General features: G+C 35.9%; 2 protein-coding genes across 19 annotated transcripts in view; one reads left to right on the top strand and one right to left on the bottom strand.

Annotated features, from left to right (window-relative positions):
* The window catches only part of LOC117232714 (tyrosine-protein phosphatase Lar), a 278813-nt gene that overhangs the window by 194139 nt on the left and 66559 nt on the right, over positions 1-18115 (bottom strand). For 10 of the 17 annotated variants that reach the window (XM_033492295.1, XM_033492328.1, XM_033492410.1 and 7 more), the window contains exons 1-3: positions 14415-14632; positions 13530-13568; positions 1305-1500 (exon numbers count right to left, since the gene is read on the bottom strand). In XM_033492295.1, the coding sequence (XP_033348186.1) occupies positions 1305-1340 (36 nt within the window). In that variant the 5' untranslated portion in view covers positions 1341-1500; positions 13530-13568; positions 14415-14632. Of the gene's footprint in view, positions 1-1304; positions 1501-13467; positions 13569-14414; positions 14633-16014; positions 16055-18115 lie in introns of those variants that run through there. The other 7 variants (XM_033492320.1, XM_033492311.1, XM_033492399.1 and 4 more) reach the window with 7 other exon arrangements.
* Positions 16265-18115, top strand: part of LOC117232802 — a 143119-nt gene continuing 141268 nt past the window's right edge. The window contains exons 1-2 of one of the 2 annotated variants that reach the window (XM_033492470.1): positions 16265-16404; positions 16612-16720. The gene's annotated coding sequence lies outside the window, so the exon portion shown is untranslated. The remainder of the gene's footprint in view (positions 16405-16611; positions 16721-18115) is intronic. The other variant, XM_033492461.1, reaches the window with a different exon arrangement.

Genomic DNA, 18115 nt, shown 5'->3' with positions numbered 1-18115 from the left:
GCTGCCTCGAAGGACTAGGAATACGACTATCACCTTCTCCCTTTCCACTTCTTCGCTACTGGATAACAGACACGAGGCTCTAAGAACGCGCGAAGGAAGCAAATAGAAGGAAAATAGAACCGGAACGCACAAGTGACGAAGATGTTGGATAAAAGCATCATGATTTAGTAATGGCCTCGCTTTTACCTATTCTCTGTGCACTCATAGTCTACTTATAAACCAAAATAGTAGCTTCGTGTCTTACAGTTTCCCTTATTGTACCATAAGGCATAACATCGAAACTTTCAGATCTCACGAGACAGTCTCGGTATAATCTGAGTAGGAAATATCACGTTAATGTATCGCGATAATATCACGTTTGTCTCTTTTTTTGTACGATCACGTGGCGTTAATCAAGTAAAATTACGAGATTTTTAACAAGAAAATATTTTTATTAAATAAAAGCGTTCTACATATTTGAACGCTCGAAACAAAATCCTTCGGCTCATATTCGCGCGATTAACAATGAACCCATGGCTCTTCTTGTCACGGACGCAAACTTCCATAGTGAGAAATGAACACGCTTTAGGTGTCTGAACTTTGATGTACGCTGCGGGTTCCTGTCTAGCTATACGTATGGTGCACAAATTCAAATATCGGTGCACGCACAGCTCCGTTTATGAAGGAAATAGAGAAGACTAATAAAGATCGCAGCAGGGCGCCTAATAAACTCTCAGCGTATTATGTGATCCTGTAATCCTACGTTCCCCTCGTATTTGCAACTTACGTTTCAATCATTGAAAGATATCGCATCCCAGTTCCGATATATAATAAAATATTTTACTACATAGTGTACAAAGAAACTAACAAGAAATAATTCGTACTGGACAGAGTGGAAAAAAGAATCAAACGTTGTAAAATATTACATTATAAAGTACTGCGTTGTAAAATTATAGCACAAGATTACCGAAACGTGTAATACGAAATTTAAATGGATTTGAATCTTTTATAAAATTCCTCTTTGTTAAAAATGGAATTCGTCGATTCATTAACGAACATATATGTAGACTACATACAGATCGCCCCGCAGTAGAAATTTTCGTTAAGCTATTAACGATTTTTAATAGAGTTATTCGATCTCGCATTCGGGTATTGCGTTCTTTAGCAGATAAAACAAGGAAGAAAGAGTGAGATATATATATATATATATTCACCGAAATAGTACGACGATAATGAGAAACGTCTAATCATAAATAATGTAGCAGTAGAAGACGCGAACGAGAGAAGCAGATAAACGTGTATGTGCGTACTAAATTGGTACATACATGGGTCGGCGTACATTGTGAAACATTTGGTAGCATTGCCCCCGACGTCCTTCCGCCATTCCTTCGAGCGAACCTCTCGTTCGCGTGTTATCTGACTGTGTATCGCACGGGTTAGCAAATGTCTCCAGACATCACGTAGGTAATAGAGATTCTCGAACAAGGCATCAAATCCAATGCTAGGATGCTTCGTATTCGCCTGTTAGGAATGGTTAACGAGACTTAGCTCTCAGTGTTGATAACGACCTTGTGTTTACCAAGCGTACGTAACAATTCAACGTCAAATGCCGTTGCTTTCGTTGAGTTGAAACGTACAAGAGGAATACGAAACGAACGAAACGTCTAAATTCAAAGGTGGTTGTTTGACGTTTTGTGAGAGGAAAATGAATCAACGGCGATATACATGCATTGATCGTTCTATCGATAGATCGTTAGTATTAACGACGACGAATGTTAGTAAGAAATCGTCGGTAACCATGATTTAATTTCCAGATAGAGAACAATCAATGTTCAGTCTTTAGAGTTTCGTCTACACTGACACACGTCATGCGAGTATCTAGACTTTATAGAGTAACTCAATCAGGTGTGCTGCAAGCATGCATATTTACTCAGAGTCGGCTAATGTTACACACCTATGTAAACTGCGGGTTCTGTTGATCGTACCTGCCTGCAGGTCAAACATCTACCTGGCTTTGAGCAACTATCTGCTCTCTGTTTCCAAATTCCCAGAATCCTAATTTCGCAGTTAAAAAGAGAGTACAGCACACGTTGCTATTAAGTTATTCTTTGCAAAATAACAGGAAATATCGATACAACTTTTCACGAAAAACACGCGATTAACGTTCGCGATAGTTTTGCGAAAGAAACGATCGACTACGTTGATCGTTACACGCACGATCCTCTATTATACTCTTACACTTCCAAAAACTTCATCCAACTGCGAGACCCCATCTTGCTTTTTCCTACGTTTCCCAAACCTTCGGAGAATTTAATAATCTGTGGTGTAGGTTAATTTGGTTAATCCTCGCTGTCAATCATACTAAATCCACGTAGATCCCCAGAGACAAGAAAAGCGGGAAACATCGTGCTAGGTGAACAAATAGAGACAGATGTATAGAAAGCTTCGATTCTTACAAACAAGCGGACCTTGATTAAAAAAAGACAGAGGTCTTTGAATTTCGACGAAATAATAGTCAAAATTTCATTCTGTAAGTGTGCCCACGTATACATAATACATAAATTTACGATATTACACACAACGACTATGTAAGAGAGTACGATAACGATGAAACTAGTTTTATTTCCTTTGCTACTCTCATAACGAAATATGGAAGAAAAATTGCTAGATGAAAGGATCGAGCAGAAAAGACAAACCATTAACCAGAGTAAGTTTAGAGCGAGTTAACTTTAAAACCATAAATTAGGTGGAACTACAGTAGACTACTCAAGTAACGAAGAAAAAAAGCAAGGATCGAAGATCCTTCAAATATTCCGACTCTTTTTACCTATAGAGAGTTTGAGTAATAAAACAATGCAATAAACCTACGGCACAGGAAACTGCAGTTATTCAAGATTTTCCGGAAACTGCTCGGTATTGTCTTCCAATTGCACTCTTTCTTTCTTCTTTCTCTTTCTCTCCTATACAGCCTTTTTTATCAACCTAGCACGCTGAATATTAGTTTCGTTTGTAGAATGCACGATCTTCACTACTTAGCACGAGACTTGACTCTTCTTCTTTCGACGCTTTTTCTTGTCTGCAGGCAAAGGGCACGAACAGACAATTCTCAAGTCGTTCGAATATTTCGTCGAATATTTTCAAGGAAAAACGTAAGTTTGGTTCAGTCGCAAACACATAAACAAGCAAACGAGAGCCCGGTGCTAACCTAGCGCTAGCTAAAAAGTATTCTTTGTTCTAAAACACATTCTATTTAAAATACTCTACATCGGGCGAAATCGTACGACCGCCGTGAAAGGGACTAGAAAAAAAAAAACACCATCTCCTCTCTGCTTATGCACACACGCCATAGACTACTGGTCGGAGCGATGGCGGTGAGCGTAGTAGAGTTTATTGAAGTATCGCTAATCCCTCGGGACGATCCGGCAGAGTAACGAGGCAGCTGCGTCCTAGCATGTCTTAAAGTACGAACTGACGGACATAGGATGCCATGATTTACTCGACCGAGTCTTGAACCCACAATCTGTAAAGCTTAGCGAGTCTGCATTTTCTGTCCAACTACAACTTCCTAGTTTCGCAAAGCTCGCGATATTAAAACCCATTCATTTTCTTAAGTTTTCCCGCCTCTATCTTCGTTCGTCAACTTCCATACAAGCTAACCCACGGCTTTAAGCACGTACCTTCGATTGATCCTGTAGCAGGGGAAAGAGATACGATCTACCTTATTTCTCAACGAGCTCTTGTACGAGTTTCATCATCGTTCTCTAACCATCGTCGCGAACACGGCGTTCTTTCTTTAGGATAGTATCTTCCTCTTGTCTTTTTCTTCTTATAACATTAATTCACCGATACCAGATTGAATTTCCCCGAAGTCAATGCAAAGAGTAAATGCCGGTTTCCGTCGGCTCGAAAAATTTATTCGTAACTGGGTAAATCTCCCCTTAGACGTTTCCTTTCGGAATGAAATCCCTTCGTGGCTTAGTAGGGTAGTTCTCGTTACGCTCGTTGATGCCACGGTTTCCACGGCTTCCACGGTTTTACGTGTTGTCCTGCCATTCGTAAAGCGACTCACGTATTCCGGTGATGACGTCACGCGTGAAGAGAGCAAAATATAAAGCCGCACCAGGACCCTACCAAACTCCAACCAGATGTAGGTATTCGTTTGAGCAAAGGGAAAAAGATGGGGGGAAAAAAAGGAGGAAAAGAGACGGGCGCTGTATGAAAATGTACAGTTACAGAATTCTACAAGAATCCAGCTAGGATGCCATAAAATAGTTTTCGTACGCGTCGCTATCGCATAAACCAAGAGAAAAGAATGTATGTACTCGTTACTAGAATAACACTCTGCTCTTTGAGTGTGCACACCAATGAAACGTATGTCTGAAACAGAATATCCATAGAAACGCGAAAGAAATAAGCGAAAAAGTAGCCACGAACGCAAATGAAAATAACGAATTAACTAACATTACAATTAATCCAACGAAACGTTATAACAAACAGGATTGGACACACTCGCGATAAATTTGCCAATTATTATTTACCAAAATTATACATCAACCCTTCCGCATTTGCCGTGAATTTAATCGAATCAACTTAGAGACGTAAATAAGAAATCTAATAGCTATTAAACGTTAAGTAAACGATTTATTTTATCTTACTGCATTCTATTCCTAGAAAAAATTTAAATTATAAACGAGACCCGAACGTAGTCACCTCCTCGTGGTGGGTCTTGGAAATTGGTATTATTTTCTAAAAATTACTCTTTGGAAAGCAATACCAAGCTAAGAACTACGTACTAAATCAAAAATTTCTCTAATGCATGTTTCAAGTACCCGAATTTACTTCTAGACTGGAAATCTATAAAAGCTTCTGTAACATTTACATGAATATGCATTTATAATAAAACACTGATTTATTTGGTCATAATTTTAAGTAATTTCGTGCATTGTACACGTGAAAATTATCACGTATTTCTAAAGATACTTCAGACCGCGATGAAAATAATACACAACGCTGTAATGTGAAAGAATGTTAACGGACGATTTATTTTCAAATTATTTTCAAATACGTTAACGATGAAAGCTACGAGACAATGCAAAGCCAATAAATGGCCGTGAAAATCTCGAAATCCTGCGACACAAAAATGCAATTAGATCTACGCTATATCTTGTCTACGGTATTATGCAGAATACCATCGATTTTGAGGATCACTTTAATCTCCTCAATTCTGTACTATCGACCCGAGGAGACACTGATTAATCGAATGGACGCTTATTGAAGGACTATCGCTAAGCTTGGCAATGTCGACAGAGTATTCATAGGTCTTACTGTTCGTCAAGCAAACCAAATTGATTAATCCTTCGATGCGTTTAAAGAAGATCGTCAATTTTATTGCTCAAATCTTTTCTATAGAAATTCGTTGTCCCGGCTAAAACCAGCAAATAAGATATTCTAAACCAAAATCCAAAGACAAAAAAAAAACTATATATAGACTATTAGGGTGAACGTAGGTGTTACACAACTATACTAGGGTAACTATATTACGAAGTAATTATACTTTCGCTTCTATCAAATAATTATACTTTTATCTTGACACGACTTTATGCGTCCGAAAATGTGTTACGTGTTCGCTAATTTCGCGTGAGTCAGCCAGCACGTATGATTATTAAGATTCCTAAAATGTGACAGCAAGTTATTATTAGTATGCCATAACGTTAGCATAAAATGTCCCTTGGGATCGGTGGCCAATGGCAACCAACCGGACACCCTCACTGTGGCCACCGAGTTGGTTGCATAGAAGAGGTCGAATGCTATAGCGTTATCACGGCTAAATCTGGGCAGGGCAACGACATGTGGTTAAATTATTAGAGCCTCGTTTAATTGGTCGTACTGACGGCTTGTGGTTTAGTCGTGCGCGAAACACCTGGTACTTTGGTTTGTTGTCAAATATCTTCCTACCTTGAAAGGTTATACACCAAATAAATTTAACGAGGAATATTTCCCCGGAGTATTGAAGTAAGCCTCTCAAAATAAACGATAATTACATCGCCGTAGAAGCAAATTACTTGCTTTCACGTACAACGTGCGAGAAGAGCAAATTAATCGATAAACCATTCATTCCAACAACGAACCGATAACAGAAGCGACTGCGCAAAGTAGAGACTTTAGATTAAAAACGCGAAACAAAAGTTTCGTGTAGTTTCCAGAATTTACTCCGAATATACTTCCAAACGCGTGGCTCGCATTCAGAAAATCGATTATCGAAGCAAAAGCCAATTGCTAAAGCATAATTCCTTTATAATAATGAAACTGTCCCTGTTTAGCATCCCTGGTCTATTTCTTACTCGCGACGTTAATTAATCGTCGAAGAAAGTCTACTCGAATAAATGGCGGCTGCTGCTGCTGCTGCTGCTGCTTCTCGGACGGAACTAAAAGAAGAACTTCTCGCCCGAGAACTTACCAAGTCGAAAGTTGCGAGAGATAGTTGCGCGTGAATCAATTTCGTTACCTTCTTACTCTAGCAGTATGATCACAATTAATTAAAGTAATTAACGCGATACGGTTTGCGCGAACAAGAGAATCAATTTTCCAGCCGTGTTTAACCTATGAAATCTCTCTCTCTCTCTCTCTCTCTCTCTCTCTTTCTTTCCTTTATTTATTTCGAAATCACGAAACATTTATGTCAAAATTGCAGCCTTCGATGTAGAAAATCTAACTTGAATTACGAGAGGGGTTGGAAACATTCGCGACTCGCGAACTCTGTCACTCTTTCTTTCCTTGTTCGGTCTTTCCCCTTGTCGCACGTGCCACAGGCACAAGCGTAAAGAGCTTAATCCGTTTCATTGCTCGTATAAAAGTGGGGAAGCAAGGAACAGAAGCGGGTGAAAGAGAAAAGAGGAAAGCGCGCACGTCTCGCGTGACATCGGTTGCCGTTTATTAAGCGTTATTAAGCGGGAAACGAGAAAAGAGCTCGACAGCGACGGATCTTTATTTTATACGCGCCTCGCGAATACACACCGCTCCGGATTATCTCGGCGTACAGCTGACTGACGTGAAATTCGAAAGAAGAGCCTTTAATCCTTCCCCATCTCTAACGGCCGTGCTACCGACTATGAGTTTAGCACAATTTTCCAAGCTTCTCCGAGCTTTCCCGACCTGTTTTACGATTAGTCGCCAATCAACGCTTCCGAACATTACTCCATTTCTCTTTCGTTTCTTCCTTTTTCCCAAGTCTAATTAATATTTCCAAGAAATAACGTAGTCATTTTTCTTCCTTCACGAGTATGTAATTATAAACTGTGAAAGAAATAATTACGAAGCATTAAAGAAACGATATTTAAAGTGCTATAATTGGGAAATATTTGACATTAGGATAAAGAAGACGGTAATATGTACTTAGCTACATGGAGAAAAATATTTTCAGAGCGCAATGATATACAAGGAAAAATGTCGGCGAAGAAAAGGAGGAAAAGGACGTGAGAGCCAAAAGTGGAGCAAACAACTCAACACCATCTTTAATGTAGGACACCTCGTGAACCAAGTCTGTAGTAGGTTTCCGTGATACTCCTAAGAACGGTAGAAGGAAGAAACCTCTCCGAAGAATTCCGTTCTTCCGAGCTAGAGTAAAGAGCACAAAGTATGTACTTCCTCTCGGGATAAAGATATCCCTAACGGGCGGTTTTATTATCGAACGAAAAAACCATGCATAACATCTTATGCTACGAAACATCCAGGGTTTCGTACTAACAGAATCCTGGCAGAATAAAAGCTGAAAATATTCAGCGATCCCGCCTTAATCAGAGTGTCGAAAGGAGAAAAGCTTCGGAATGGATCGATAGATTTTCTATTTCGATCTATCTATCTCTTATATCGCAAATACGTGGAATATTTGATTCGAAGAAAATACTACGACGAAAGAAGCGAACCGACATCCGCGACAATTTTTCTTATGGAAAGCTATCGTAAATAATAGCATAATAAGAATTTAATGAAAAGAGTTGCATACGGTTGATCCGTCTCGTAAGTCGGAGGAAATGGCCCTTTAAATCTTATCCGGATTCGAATGTACGATTATCGGAACAAGGAGGGTACACGGAATGGGAGGAATTGGATAAAACGTCGTTAATCGTTGAACAAAGCTGGCATTGTCGCGCTAATCAGCAATGGCCACCCTGATCGAAAATAAATTGTCGAGAAAGAGTATACGGCGGCGCGTTTCAGCCGAGCACGAACGCCACTTTTCTTTATTGCACTTTCATACGTGTACTGGGTACGTTTCAGGGGTGTGCCTTGAAATTTACCACCCCGCCTTTTACCCGTCTGGAATACATACGTCTCCATGATCATAAATAAGTATATATGTGAACGCGTGTGTGCAGCCCGATGATACTCGGAACGACACGAGCGAGCGATTATCGACGATTATCAATCGATCGAGCAACATTCCCATCGGTCCAACGACGACGAAAAATCGTCCGAGAGAGAAACGAGTAGAAATCCCTCGACTTCCGCGCTATTTCACACCGCAGAAATTGCTTTTATTACGTTCAAACTAAAAGCAGAACGGCGATATTATTCGAAACGTAGAAACATAGGAGAAGGTACCGACTTGGGAAAATGAAATCCATTGGCCATAGCTCCTCTGACTAAATCACATCAACTTCGCGCGTACGTGTTTCAGCAGCCTCGCTACGTACGTGCTACTGCACTCGGGTATTATCAATTTGCCACGGTAAGTAAATTCCGGTCAGTCTAACCAACTTCGTTTCTCGTGTAACTACGCGCTCAACATAATCGTTCCTGTTGTTGTTTCCTATCATGACGCAAACATAATACTCGCAGAAAACGTTCTTCCATCATCGAGCACAAAGCAGGTCTATTCGAGCGATTTAAGGTTGGAAACCAGCCGGTCAGTAGTCGGTTGGTGCCTCGATTGTAGTCCTTATCACTAGCAATAACAGGACGCACTCTCGCGTGCCAATGATTGCATGGTTCCTAGGCGTTCTACCGTGAGCACTGCCGTTCCGCTAATACTATTATGGAACCAGGTCCTTGGATCACCATGAACGTACTACCTTCTGTGCCCTCCACGAATACAGAGTAGGTTACGTACGCGGTGTCAGTTGCATGTCCTAATCAGAGGTAATGTCCATTGTTCGCTCACTGGACAGTACTGGCAATGTTCGGAGTAATCGATCGCTCGACGATTCAAAATCATCTAAAATCGACTTGCGCTTAACCGTGTCTCGACTTTATTGAAATTTTACTCTGTTCAAGCATCTCACCACGATACACCTAAATATTATTAAATTCGTACTTTCAACGAATTTGACGATTTTCAGCCGACATTAAAATACAATTCAAGGGAAGTACAGCGCGTGATATGTTAGTAGCCATTAGTAGTACGTGTAGTTTACCTTGTATCGCGAATATCAACGTACAACGTTTCACGTAAACTGGATATATTTCGCGCGTTACAATACGATAGAGCACGTACGTTGGTGCCACTGTTTTCGACCATGATTTTTGTACACCGTTACTTCCGCGGAATAATTCCAAAAATGTTACGTTTCAACAACTTGATCGTCGAACCTTCTATTATACATACATTCGTTTACCAATATATTCCTTTACGAAATTCTCTTTGCGTATCGCTCTAAATTCGCCTGTTTCTCGTCCATCGATTATTCTATCAGATATCCAATGCGAACGTGCCGCCTTCGTGTTAAATTTACGCAATAATGAAACATTCAAAAATATCGGTATATACCTTTTTGCTATTGAATGATTAATCGTAGTAGGAAAAGAATATGATAAAATAAACGAGAAGAAAAGTAATTGGAAAGGCAAATGAAGAAAAAGGAAGAACGTTCTAATATTTAAAAGCACATAGACGCGATCTAGGGACATGCTACGCTGTCGAAAATCGTGAAAAATGAACAAACTTCGAAGGAATATTTTCTCTTGCCACCTCGAAATCACTCTTTCTTGGAAGAGTTCTTAATTAATTAGCACGCAAATCAGTAACAAAGAGTTACGATGGGCGACGAAGAAAAAGGTAATGAGAGTAAAACAAGAAATATCAGAGACTCGGGAAGCTCTTAAAAGAAAGAAAGATGAGAGGCAAAAGCGGGTGAAAACGATGGGGCTAGAAAAGGTAAGAGTGGGATTACTTGACAAACCAAGAGACCCCCAGCCAGTACTGAAGCATCAGCCTCGGGCACTAGTTACACGATGTCTCGGTTCAGGTTTTACCGCAATTCGCGACTATATGTGCTTCGAATCTTTTAACGTTTTCCTAAAGAATCTAAGAGCATAAACGCGCTCTTTTCATTGCCTATCCCAATTCTCCTACTTTAAATTTCCATCTTCTACGCACGTTTATTTGATTATTACGTGTTATACTTATACTATCTACGATATAAAAGATACACGGTCAAATACCGTAAAAAGACGGAGCATATCTGTGTAATCGTTTGAACATAAAGGTACGGCATTCTGACGGCTGATAGAAAAAGAAGAAAAGGAAAATTGAAATTATGGCAGAAAGAAACATACCGTCGCATGTTGCCACTACTCGTGTCTACATTTTATTTATCGCCTGTTAACCCGCCGTGACTGTTGCCGACGTAATCGCAGAGTCATTAAAATCATTAAATCACTACAACCTATACGCTCCTATTTCTACACTCTCGCAAATCTTTGGATCATTCTATGCATATTTTCCTTCGTGCTTCTCCACCCTCCATTGTTACTTACTTAGCAAGTAAACCTTATCTCGCAAGTAACAAATTCTCTTATTTTTTTCGGTAAGCCGAAAGTCGCGTAGAACGGCGTTATTTTCATAATCATGTATTGACTTTTATAATTTGCCCTAAATTTCAAAGTTTTTCAGTTAACTCTCTCTACACGATGGTTTTAATACGCTTTCAGCTTATAAAGAAAAGGAAGAAAGAAGACTGAAAACAGAAAACACTTCATGAAACAAAATGCAACGTGATTCGTTGTGAAATATTAAATATCATTATACAAGAAACAAACGACACACTAAAGACTACAGAAGGTACTTGGAGGAAGCTAGAAGTGTGTAGCTTAGGTCAGTGAACGTCGAGCGGCTCGAGTCTAATGAACGAATGGGGTCTCTACAAAAAAGGAAGAGATAATAAAAAAGCTCGCTTGTGTGCGGTCAGTTACTTTCCATTCTGTACTGTTCTTATTTTGTTCTACTCTGCTGGTACAACGTTACTACATCACAGTTGAATTCCAACAGCAAAAAGAACATAAACTTGCAGGAATAAAACGAGTACTTTTCTATTAAGAACATTTACAAAACTTGCAAAAGATATTCTTCGTTTAAATAAAAACCATGTATTGATTTTATATCTGTGCGATGAAACATAACACTGGAAACCACAAATTTTTGCGAAACTTTTTATATCATTGACGAAATTCATATGGTTTATATGACATTCGCATAAAAGCAAACACGTAAATGGAACAAACTGACGGAACTATTATCCTCAATTTAAAAATAACACGTAAAAAATATAAAATTGAAAGAAACGATAAAATGGGTTATAATGGATTAAGCTACTAGAAATAATGTGAGAGTATGTGCGATCGGAAGTATGTTGTATAAGTCAACGTGATTCAAGTTACAATGCTTAATTTTTATTCCGAATCTTCCACTTTACTCTGCTGCTACGAAGAGAAATACCAATTCCTTTACTCAGAAACCGTACATGCGTTGACTTTAATCAAACTCCATATACAACTAAAAGCTATAATCGATTGTCAAAATAATGGTCTTAATTCGTTGTCATTTTTGGTCGTTCCATACAATACTTCTTGCTTATATTTTATGGTTCTAATTATTAAATGTCTTCCTTCTTAAACTGATATTATATACTATGGTTATTTGCCCTAATCCCATTCAAAAATGAGGACACCAAGTACAACAAAAGATATAAAAATACACTGTATAACTAGCGTTGGAAAATATTCATATCGTATTGTTCAACCGAGGATTAAACAGCAAATTTTCTATTAAAGGTAAATTTTCAGTTGATAAAACAGCATGTGACCAGCACCCGCAACGGGTTATTACACGGTCGGTAACGGAATCTCTCGCCGGTAACGCAAGTGGTGAGACGTCGGTACAGACTTACCTTCGTTTCTTGCACTTTACAATATATAATAATAAAGCGGTAATAAAACAATCGTTAGAAAACGAAGAAATATATTTCGATTTCATATTTTATCATATTTCCAAATATATTGAAACTTAAAATACTACTTCTTCACTTTTTTTTAGATTTATCTCTCATCTGCTGAAACTCAAACTAAGTACGTTACTTACGTTCCTTTCGTAAAATATTGTTTTCTAATATTTTCCTTATACCAGGCTAATAGAAAATACCATCGGACTGCTGTATTGTAAATAACAATTAGTTATTTAGTTATGGGAGCCCAAAGCAAAAGTGTATTCGATTAAATTGATATGTATAAGAAGGAAATCGCATAGCTCGAGAACGAAGGGATCACAATTTGTACAAATAAAGGTACGAAGAAAGGAATACATACTTATCAATAACTTTAAAATATGTTTATGATTGATGAATGAACACTGAATTGCAGTTGATGCAGAAAATTGAATTCAAAAACAAACGAGTATAAAAATGTGTTCAAACAAGTGAAAAACTAACGGTTTCAATATGACGATACAAAAAATAGGCCAATAGTTTGTAAGTATTGTACACACTCTAATCGAATTATTAAAGTAATATACATAAAAACTGCCTTCTTAATTATGTATAAATTAAGTGCAAAAAAGAAGGTACAAACATACGGTTAGTAAGATAGAAATAAGAATTAACACGTAAAAAGAAATAAAAGATCTGTTTTGTAAAATCTCGATACTTTAACAATCCAAAAGTACTAATTAATTACCAAGTAATACGGATTAGGTATCCTACAACGATGGCACAATGATTTTATTTTATATAAGAAGGAAACAACTTTTAATTGTCGAGATTTTACGGTGTGGTATTAGTTGTATGACACTTTAGTGGTAATAAAAATTATCGTATTATCCAGTAACGTACACGGAAACGTCGATAACTGAGATTAACCAGTTCCACGAATAGAATAAACTATTGATGCTTTATCATACAATTAAAATATTTTATATCAACAATACAATTTATCAATAACGCCAATTAGTAACGATTTATGGCACTGCTCGACCTAAGTAAATTTATAAATCTTATGACGTAATATTTCATTTGCAAAATAATCCTTATCCAATATTCTGATTTATAGAAATATTTATGTGGTCGATTTATCAGAAATCACCCGACGAAAAATTAGAACAATACGCGCGATACTTGCGTGTATTTTTTTACAAAACTAATGCGTTCGCGTTTCATAAAAGTGCATGTTACTGAATATGTGAGTAATAAATGGATGATGAAAAAAAAAAATTAATCATACATTTATTTGCAGTTTGAATGTTTTGGAGCATTCTCTCCTGGGATGGCTCTGTTGATACGCACCTGTGTACTTTCTCAATACTGGTCCTATTTCCCCTTATTCTGAAAATAAACGAAAATAATTAATTTAGTAAGAACAATTACTAAGATTTGAAAAACTTAAACTATCGTACATCTAGAGAAATTAATTCTATTTCCGATATCTTTTATTTTCTATTCGTATAAACACGACGCAAAACGATATATTATATAACGTATAGTATATAAAAATGTTTAAAGGTGAATACATAAGCAAATATTAAAAGCAAAAAAGATTTAACTTTGCGTTCACGATTCGAATATACAGTTGTCAAAGGAAAATGAATGTAACGCGAAATAATAAAATGAACAACGTGAAATGGAAATCTACTAATATGAACCCTATTTACGAATGTTATAACATTAACTAAATACATCGTAATTATTAACACATTTAGTACTAAAGACGACTATTTAGGAACATTACAAAATCGATACTTTTCTTTCAGAGCATTCGTAGGACGAAGAAAAACAGAACGTTCTCTAGACACGGAGTATCATTTCTGAATGATAAATAACAAATACAATATAATACAGGAAAACGCTTACAAGACGTGTTAAGAAAAATGATAACGCAGAAATAAACGACAAATAATTGCGACGACACAAATGGAAGCATTGTAAGATACAAGAGGTTATATGTTCTGACGCGCTTAACTGTCATGCGATGCATGCTTGCTTACACTCGTTTCATGTAATTCGTATTATTATACCTCAACTATAATCATATGTGGTGAAGTATCACAATTTAATAACGATTCGCGGAAACAATTCGATACACGATGTAAACAAAATGATTACCCCTCTTGTTTAGAGAGCGACCATGGAAAGGCAGAACAACGATTATGTACAGAATAGCAAAACACTCACCACTGGTTTCGAATATACGTTGACCAAATGGATATTAACTAATTTCCACCCTCACATTGTAAACTAACGTACACTGTACCTATTTACTACGCACTGATTTAAAAAATTCGTGTAAAACATATAAAAAAGGCAATAATTAGGAAACTGACAAGAAAGTCGGCATAGCGCTTTAGTACTGGGCGGCCATATTGCTTTGCTTCCCACTAGCTGGTATTCCGCGGGATTTTATGAAACCGTCTAACCATCCATTCACGTGAAACAAAATAAAAAATATAGTCACATATCACTTTTTCTTCCATAGTTTCTTCCATAGTTAAAAAGTTATGGATATAGCAAAATAAAAATTTCTGTTTAAAAGATATTAATCTTGTAGTTAGGTATATAATCTAATGAATAATTAATTATGAATAAAGCCATGAAATAATAATATGTATAGTATTTAATACAACCAGATAACATTTTCAGTGTTACAAGGGTTAATATCTATAAATATTTATGATATTTTGATATCCTCAATTTGATGCAAATTACATTGTTCTTCTAAATCGTATTAACATGACACATCATAATGTTACCATGACATATTTATAATAATCTCTGAACTATTAATTATATAATTGTTCCAAAGCACTGCGTTTAAATTACCATGCACCTGCCAATGTATTAAGATCTGAACGAGACGATACAAAAATTATTTAGAATGCTAGAAGCTACCCAGGATATGAATTAGAATCGACACAAGTATATGTGAAAGACTATTAATTTAAAACTATCTAATCACATAAATTTGTCTTCTTAACATATATTGTTAATGTCTTGTAGTACAATGACAAAACTATCAGAGAAACGTTGCTCTAAACATTATTCAATGATACAGTTGCACTTTTCTACATATAACAACATATAACTTTACCCATCAATCATAAATTTCTGTCTACTTTTACTTTAACAGTTTTATTAAAAATCATTTGGTATATAGACCTATATATGGATGTATCGAGAAAGAATTTCCATTGCCTTCTTTGTCGAATGCACATATATCACATGCACATACTTATTTGGTTTTCTTATTTATTATATGCATTTATTCTTATTCTATACAAAAACTTTCAATACGTTTGTCTTAATTCATGACTAAAATTTATAGATTTTACAATGACCACACATGGAATAACGAGGAAAAAGGTCAGGAGAAATATCAGTATATATATATATATATACATACTGATAACTATATTAAAATAAATAATAAACAGTATTCTTGTATACTTTTAATCAATTTGTTGATGTTAATGAATTTGAAATAAGACAATTTTTTACTTTCTTTGTAAGAGTAATATATGTATGTATCGTTATGTGTACAACTCAAAAAGGAAAACTTAATGAATACCAAGTTGATATTTACAATAATATTTACTTACTAATACATATAAGCTCATTAACTAAATTTAGTTCTTTTTTTGCCAGAATTTTAAGCATCTATATGAAAATATTGATTTCTCCATATCCACAAAAGTATTTCATGTATAGTTGACAGATAGTTTGTAAAATATTGTAAAAGAAATTGTATTTGTAATAATATAAACACATACTAAATTACCTAGCGTAGGTGTTCATGTTTCAATTCCATAAGTTCAAAATTATATTAGTTCACGCATGTATCTTTCCACGCACATCTCTGTATTTCGATCTAACGTATTACTTGAAGAATAACATGCTCACTATTGAAAACATATCCTTTCCAGATACGATTGACGATTCTTATTTGGATACGTGACACGCTCGATTTGCTAGAGGACCCCCCCTCTCCTCGTTAACCGAAATTCGTTCGACAGACCGCGGCGCGGGGAGTCATTGTAATGTCAAACTCGGAGCGTTTAGTAGTGGTGTTGTCACTTCGCGATACGTATCTATTTCTCTAATACGTAGCAGTTTCATAATTATTCTTCGCCGTTCAACTACACGCTGCTGTTAACTACGCTTAATTCACGTACGTTTTAATTCGTAATTTACTATAATCTATTATTTGATTATCTTTTTCTTCTTCATCATCCTTCTGGTTGTTACATTTGCCGGTAGCTCTTATAACGAGCATTCAAGACGCAATACGATTTGGATCATTGTTTCATTTTTATAATTAATTGCAATTTGTTCTTTTTATACATTTATTTTAATGTTCTGCTTGTTTTTTGTACAGATTAAATTGCGAGGGAAAGTTCGAGGCATTAGAAGGATGTCACAAAATTTAAGAAGATGCCGTAAAATTCAAGAGAATATTCGAGAAACAACGCTACAGGGGAGAAGGGGTAAGACAAATCCAAGTTTGAATATGGCTGCGCATTGCGATTTTTACTTGTTACACAGTTTTATTTAACGGACAAAAATGCACGCCATGATGTATTAATATATTTGAAACCCTAATAGTAGATATTCAGTTTAAGATAATTTTTATACGTCAATTTAATTATGTAGTATACATAGAAATATTTGACAATAATAGAAAATATTCCATAATGCATAATAATATTTCAAATATATTAACTATATATTTTTTATATCCTGGACATATTTCCTTATGTATGGTAAGTAAGTAATAATTCATTCGTAGTTTTGAAAATAGGATATCTTTATCAAAAAAAAAAAAAAAGAAAAAACCTCTATAAAAAAAGAGTATTTTATTTTTATGTGATATTTTCAATATTCTTTGGAGAATCATAGTTTATTAATTTTAACGGACGTGTTAATATTCTCTCGTTTTATTTTTTTGTACATCTTCTTTTGTAACATTTTTTAACATTTATAACTTTCGGTAGTAGAGTCGCAGGACTCGCTAGGGGATAAGGCCTCTCCTGGAACATAGATACTTTTGTATATTGAACAATTTCTTTTCTACTACGATACGATAAAAACGTTTAACATGGTTCGCAAATCGCTAAAGTCCCAATTACTATATTTAAAATTTTCACTTTGGGTTCCCAATTTTTATAATAATTAGACTGTATAAGAATTTCAATTCTTATTAATGTTAAAATGTTAAAACTCATTATTTTAAATTTTTAAAACAATCAACAGCGTGTTTTTAAAAACAAATTACAATATTTCACATGTTTTGTTAAAGGTTCTTACAAAAATGTAAGTAACTATGTTTTCTATGCAAATATTATACACATTATAATTGATAATGTAAATGTATTATTGCATTCCTATTTTTTAACTAGATATAACTAGATATCTTTGGACATATTTCTTTTTACATCTACATTCTTCTTAGCAAAATTTCACTTAATTATCACTGTTTAACAAAGAACAGGTGGTACATATTTTTCTGTTGTACATAGAAGACCCCTTAGCAGTAGAGTGCTATTTAATGATCTAGAGTCACGAGGTAGCGTCTAGAGTACGAAGATAAAAATTTTTCGACTTTTAAATGAAATTCTCAAATTAAGAACCAAGCAGTTAGAAATAGTTTACAATTGTCTTGCTTCGATATTTTACCTAATTTTGTTAGTTACGAATTGTTTGAATTACTGGATTTTGATATGGTAGCGGCATCTCGCGGTGAATCAGTAAAACTTGATTCTTTTATTCACGTTCAAGCATTGACTCGCCGCAAGATGTCGTCACCATATCAAAATCGAACAATTCAAACAATTCGTAAAAAAATTAGGTAAAATATCGAAAAAGACCAATTGTAAACTATT

This window comes from Bombus vosnesenskii, unplaced genomic scaffold (genome assembly GCF_011952255.1).
Source record: "Bombus vosnesenskii isolate JDL3184/JDL3185 unplaced genomic scaffold, Bvos_JDL3184-5_v1.1 scf7180000013263, whole genome shotgun sequence".
In the NCBI taxonomy this organism is placed as follows: Eukaryota; Metazoa; Arthropoda; class Insecta; order Hymenoptera; family Apidae; genus Bombus; species Bombus vosnesenskii.
The sequence above is the reverse complement of the archived record's forward strand: the minus strand, read 5'-3'. Positions and strand labels throughout refer to the sequence as shown.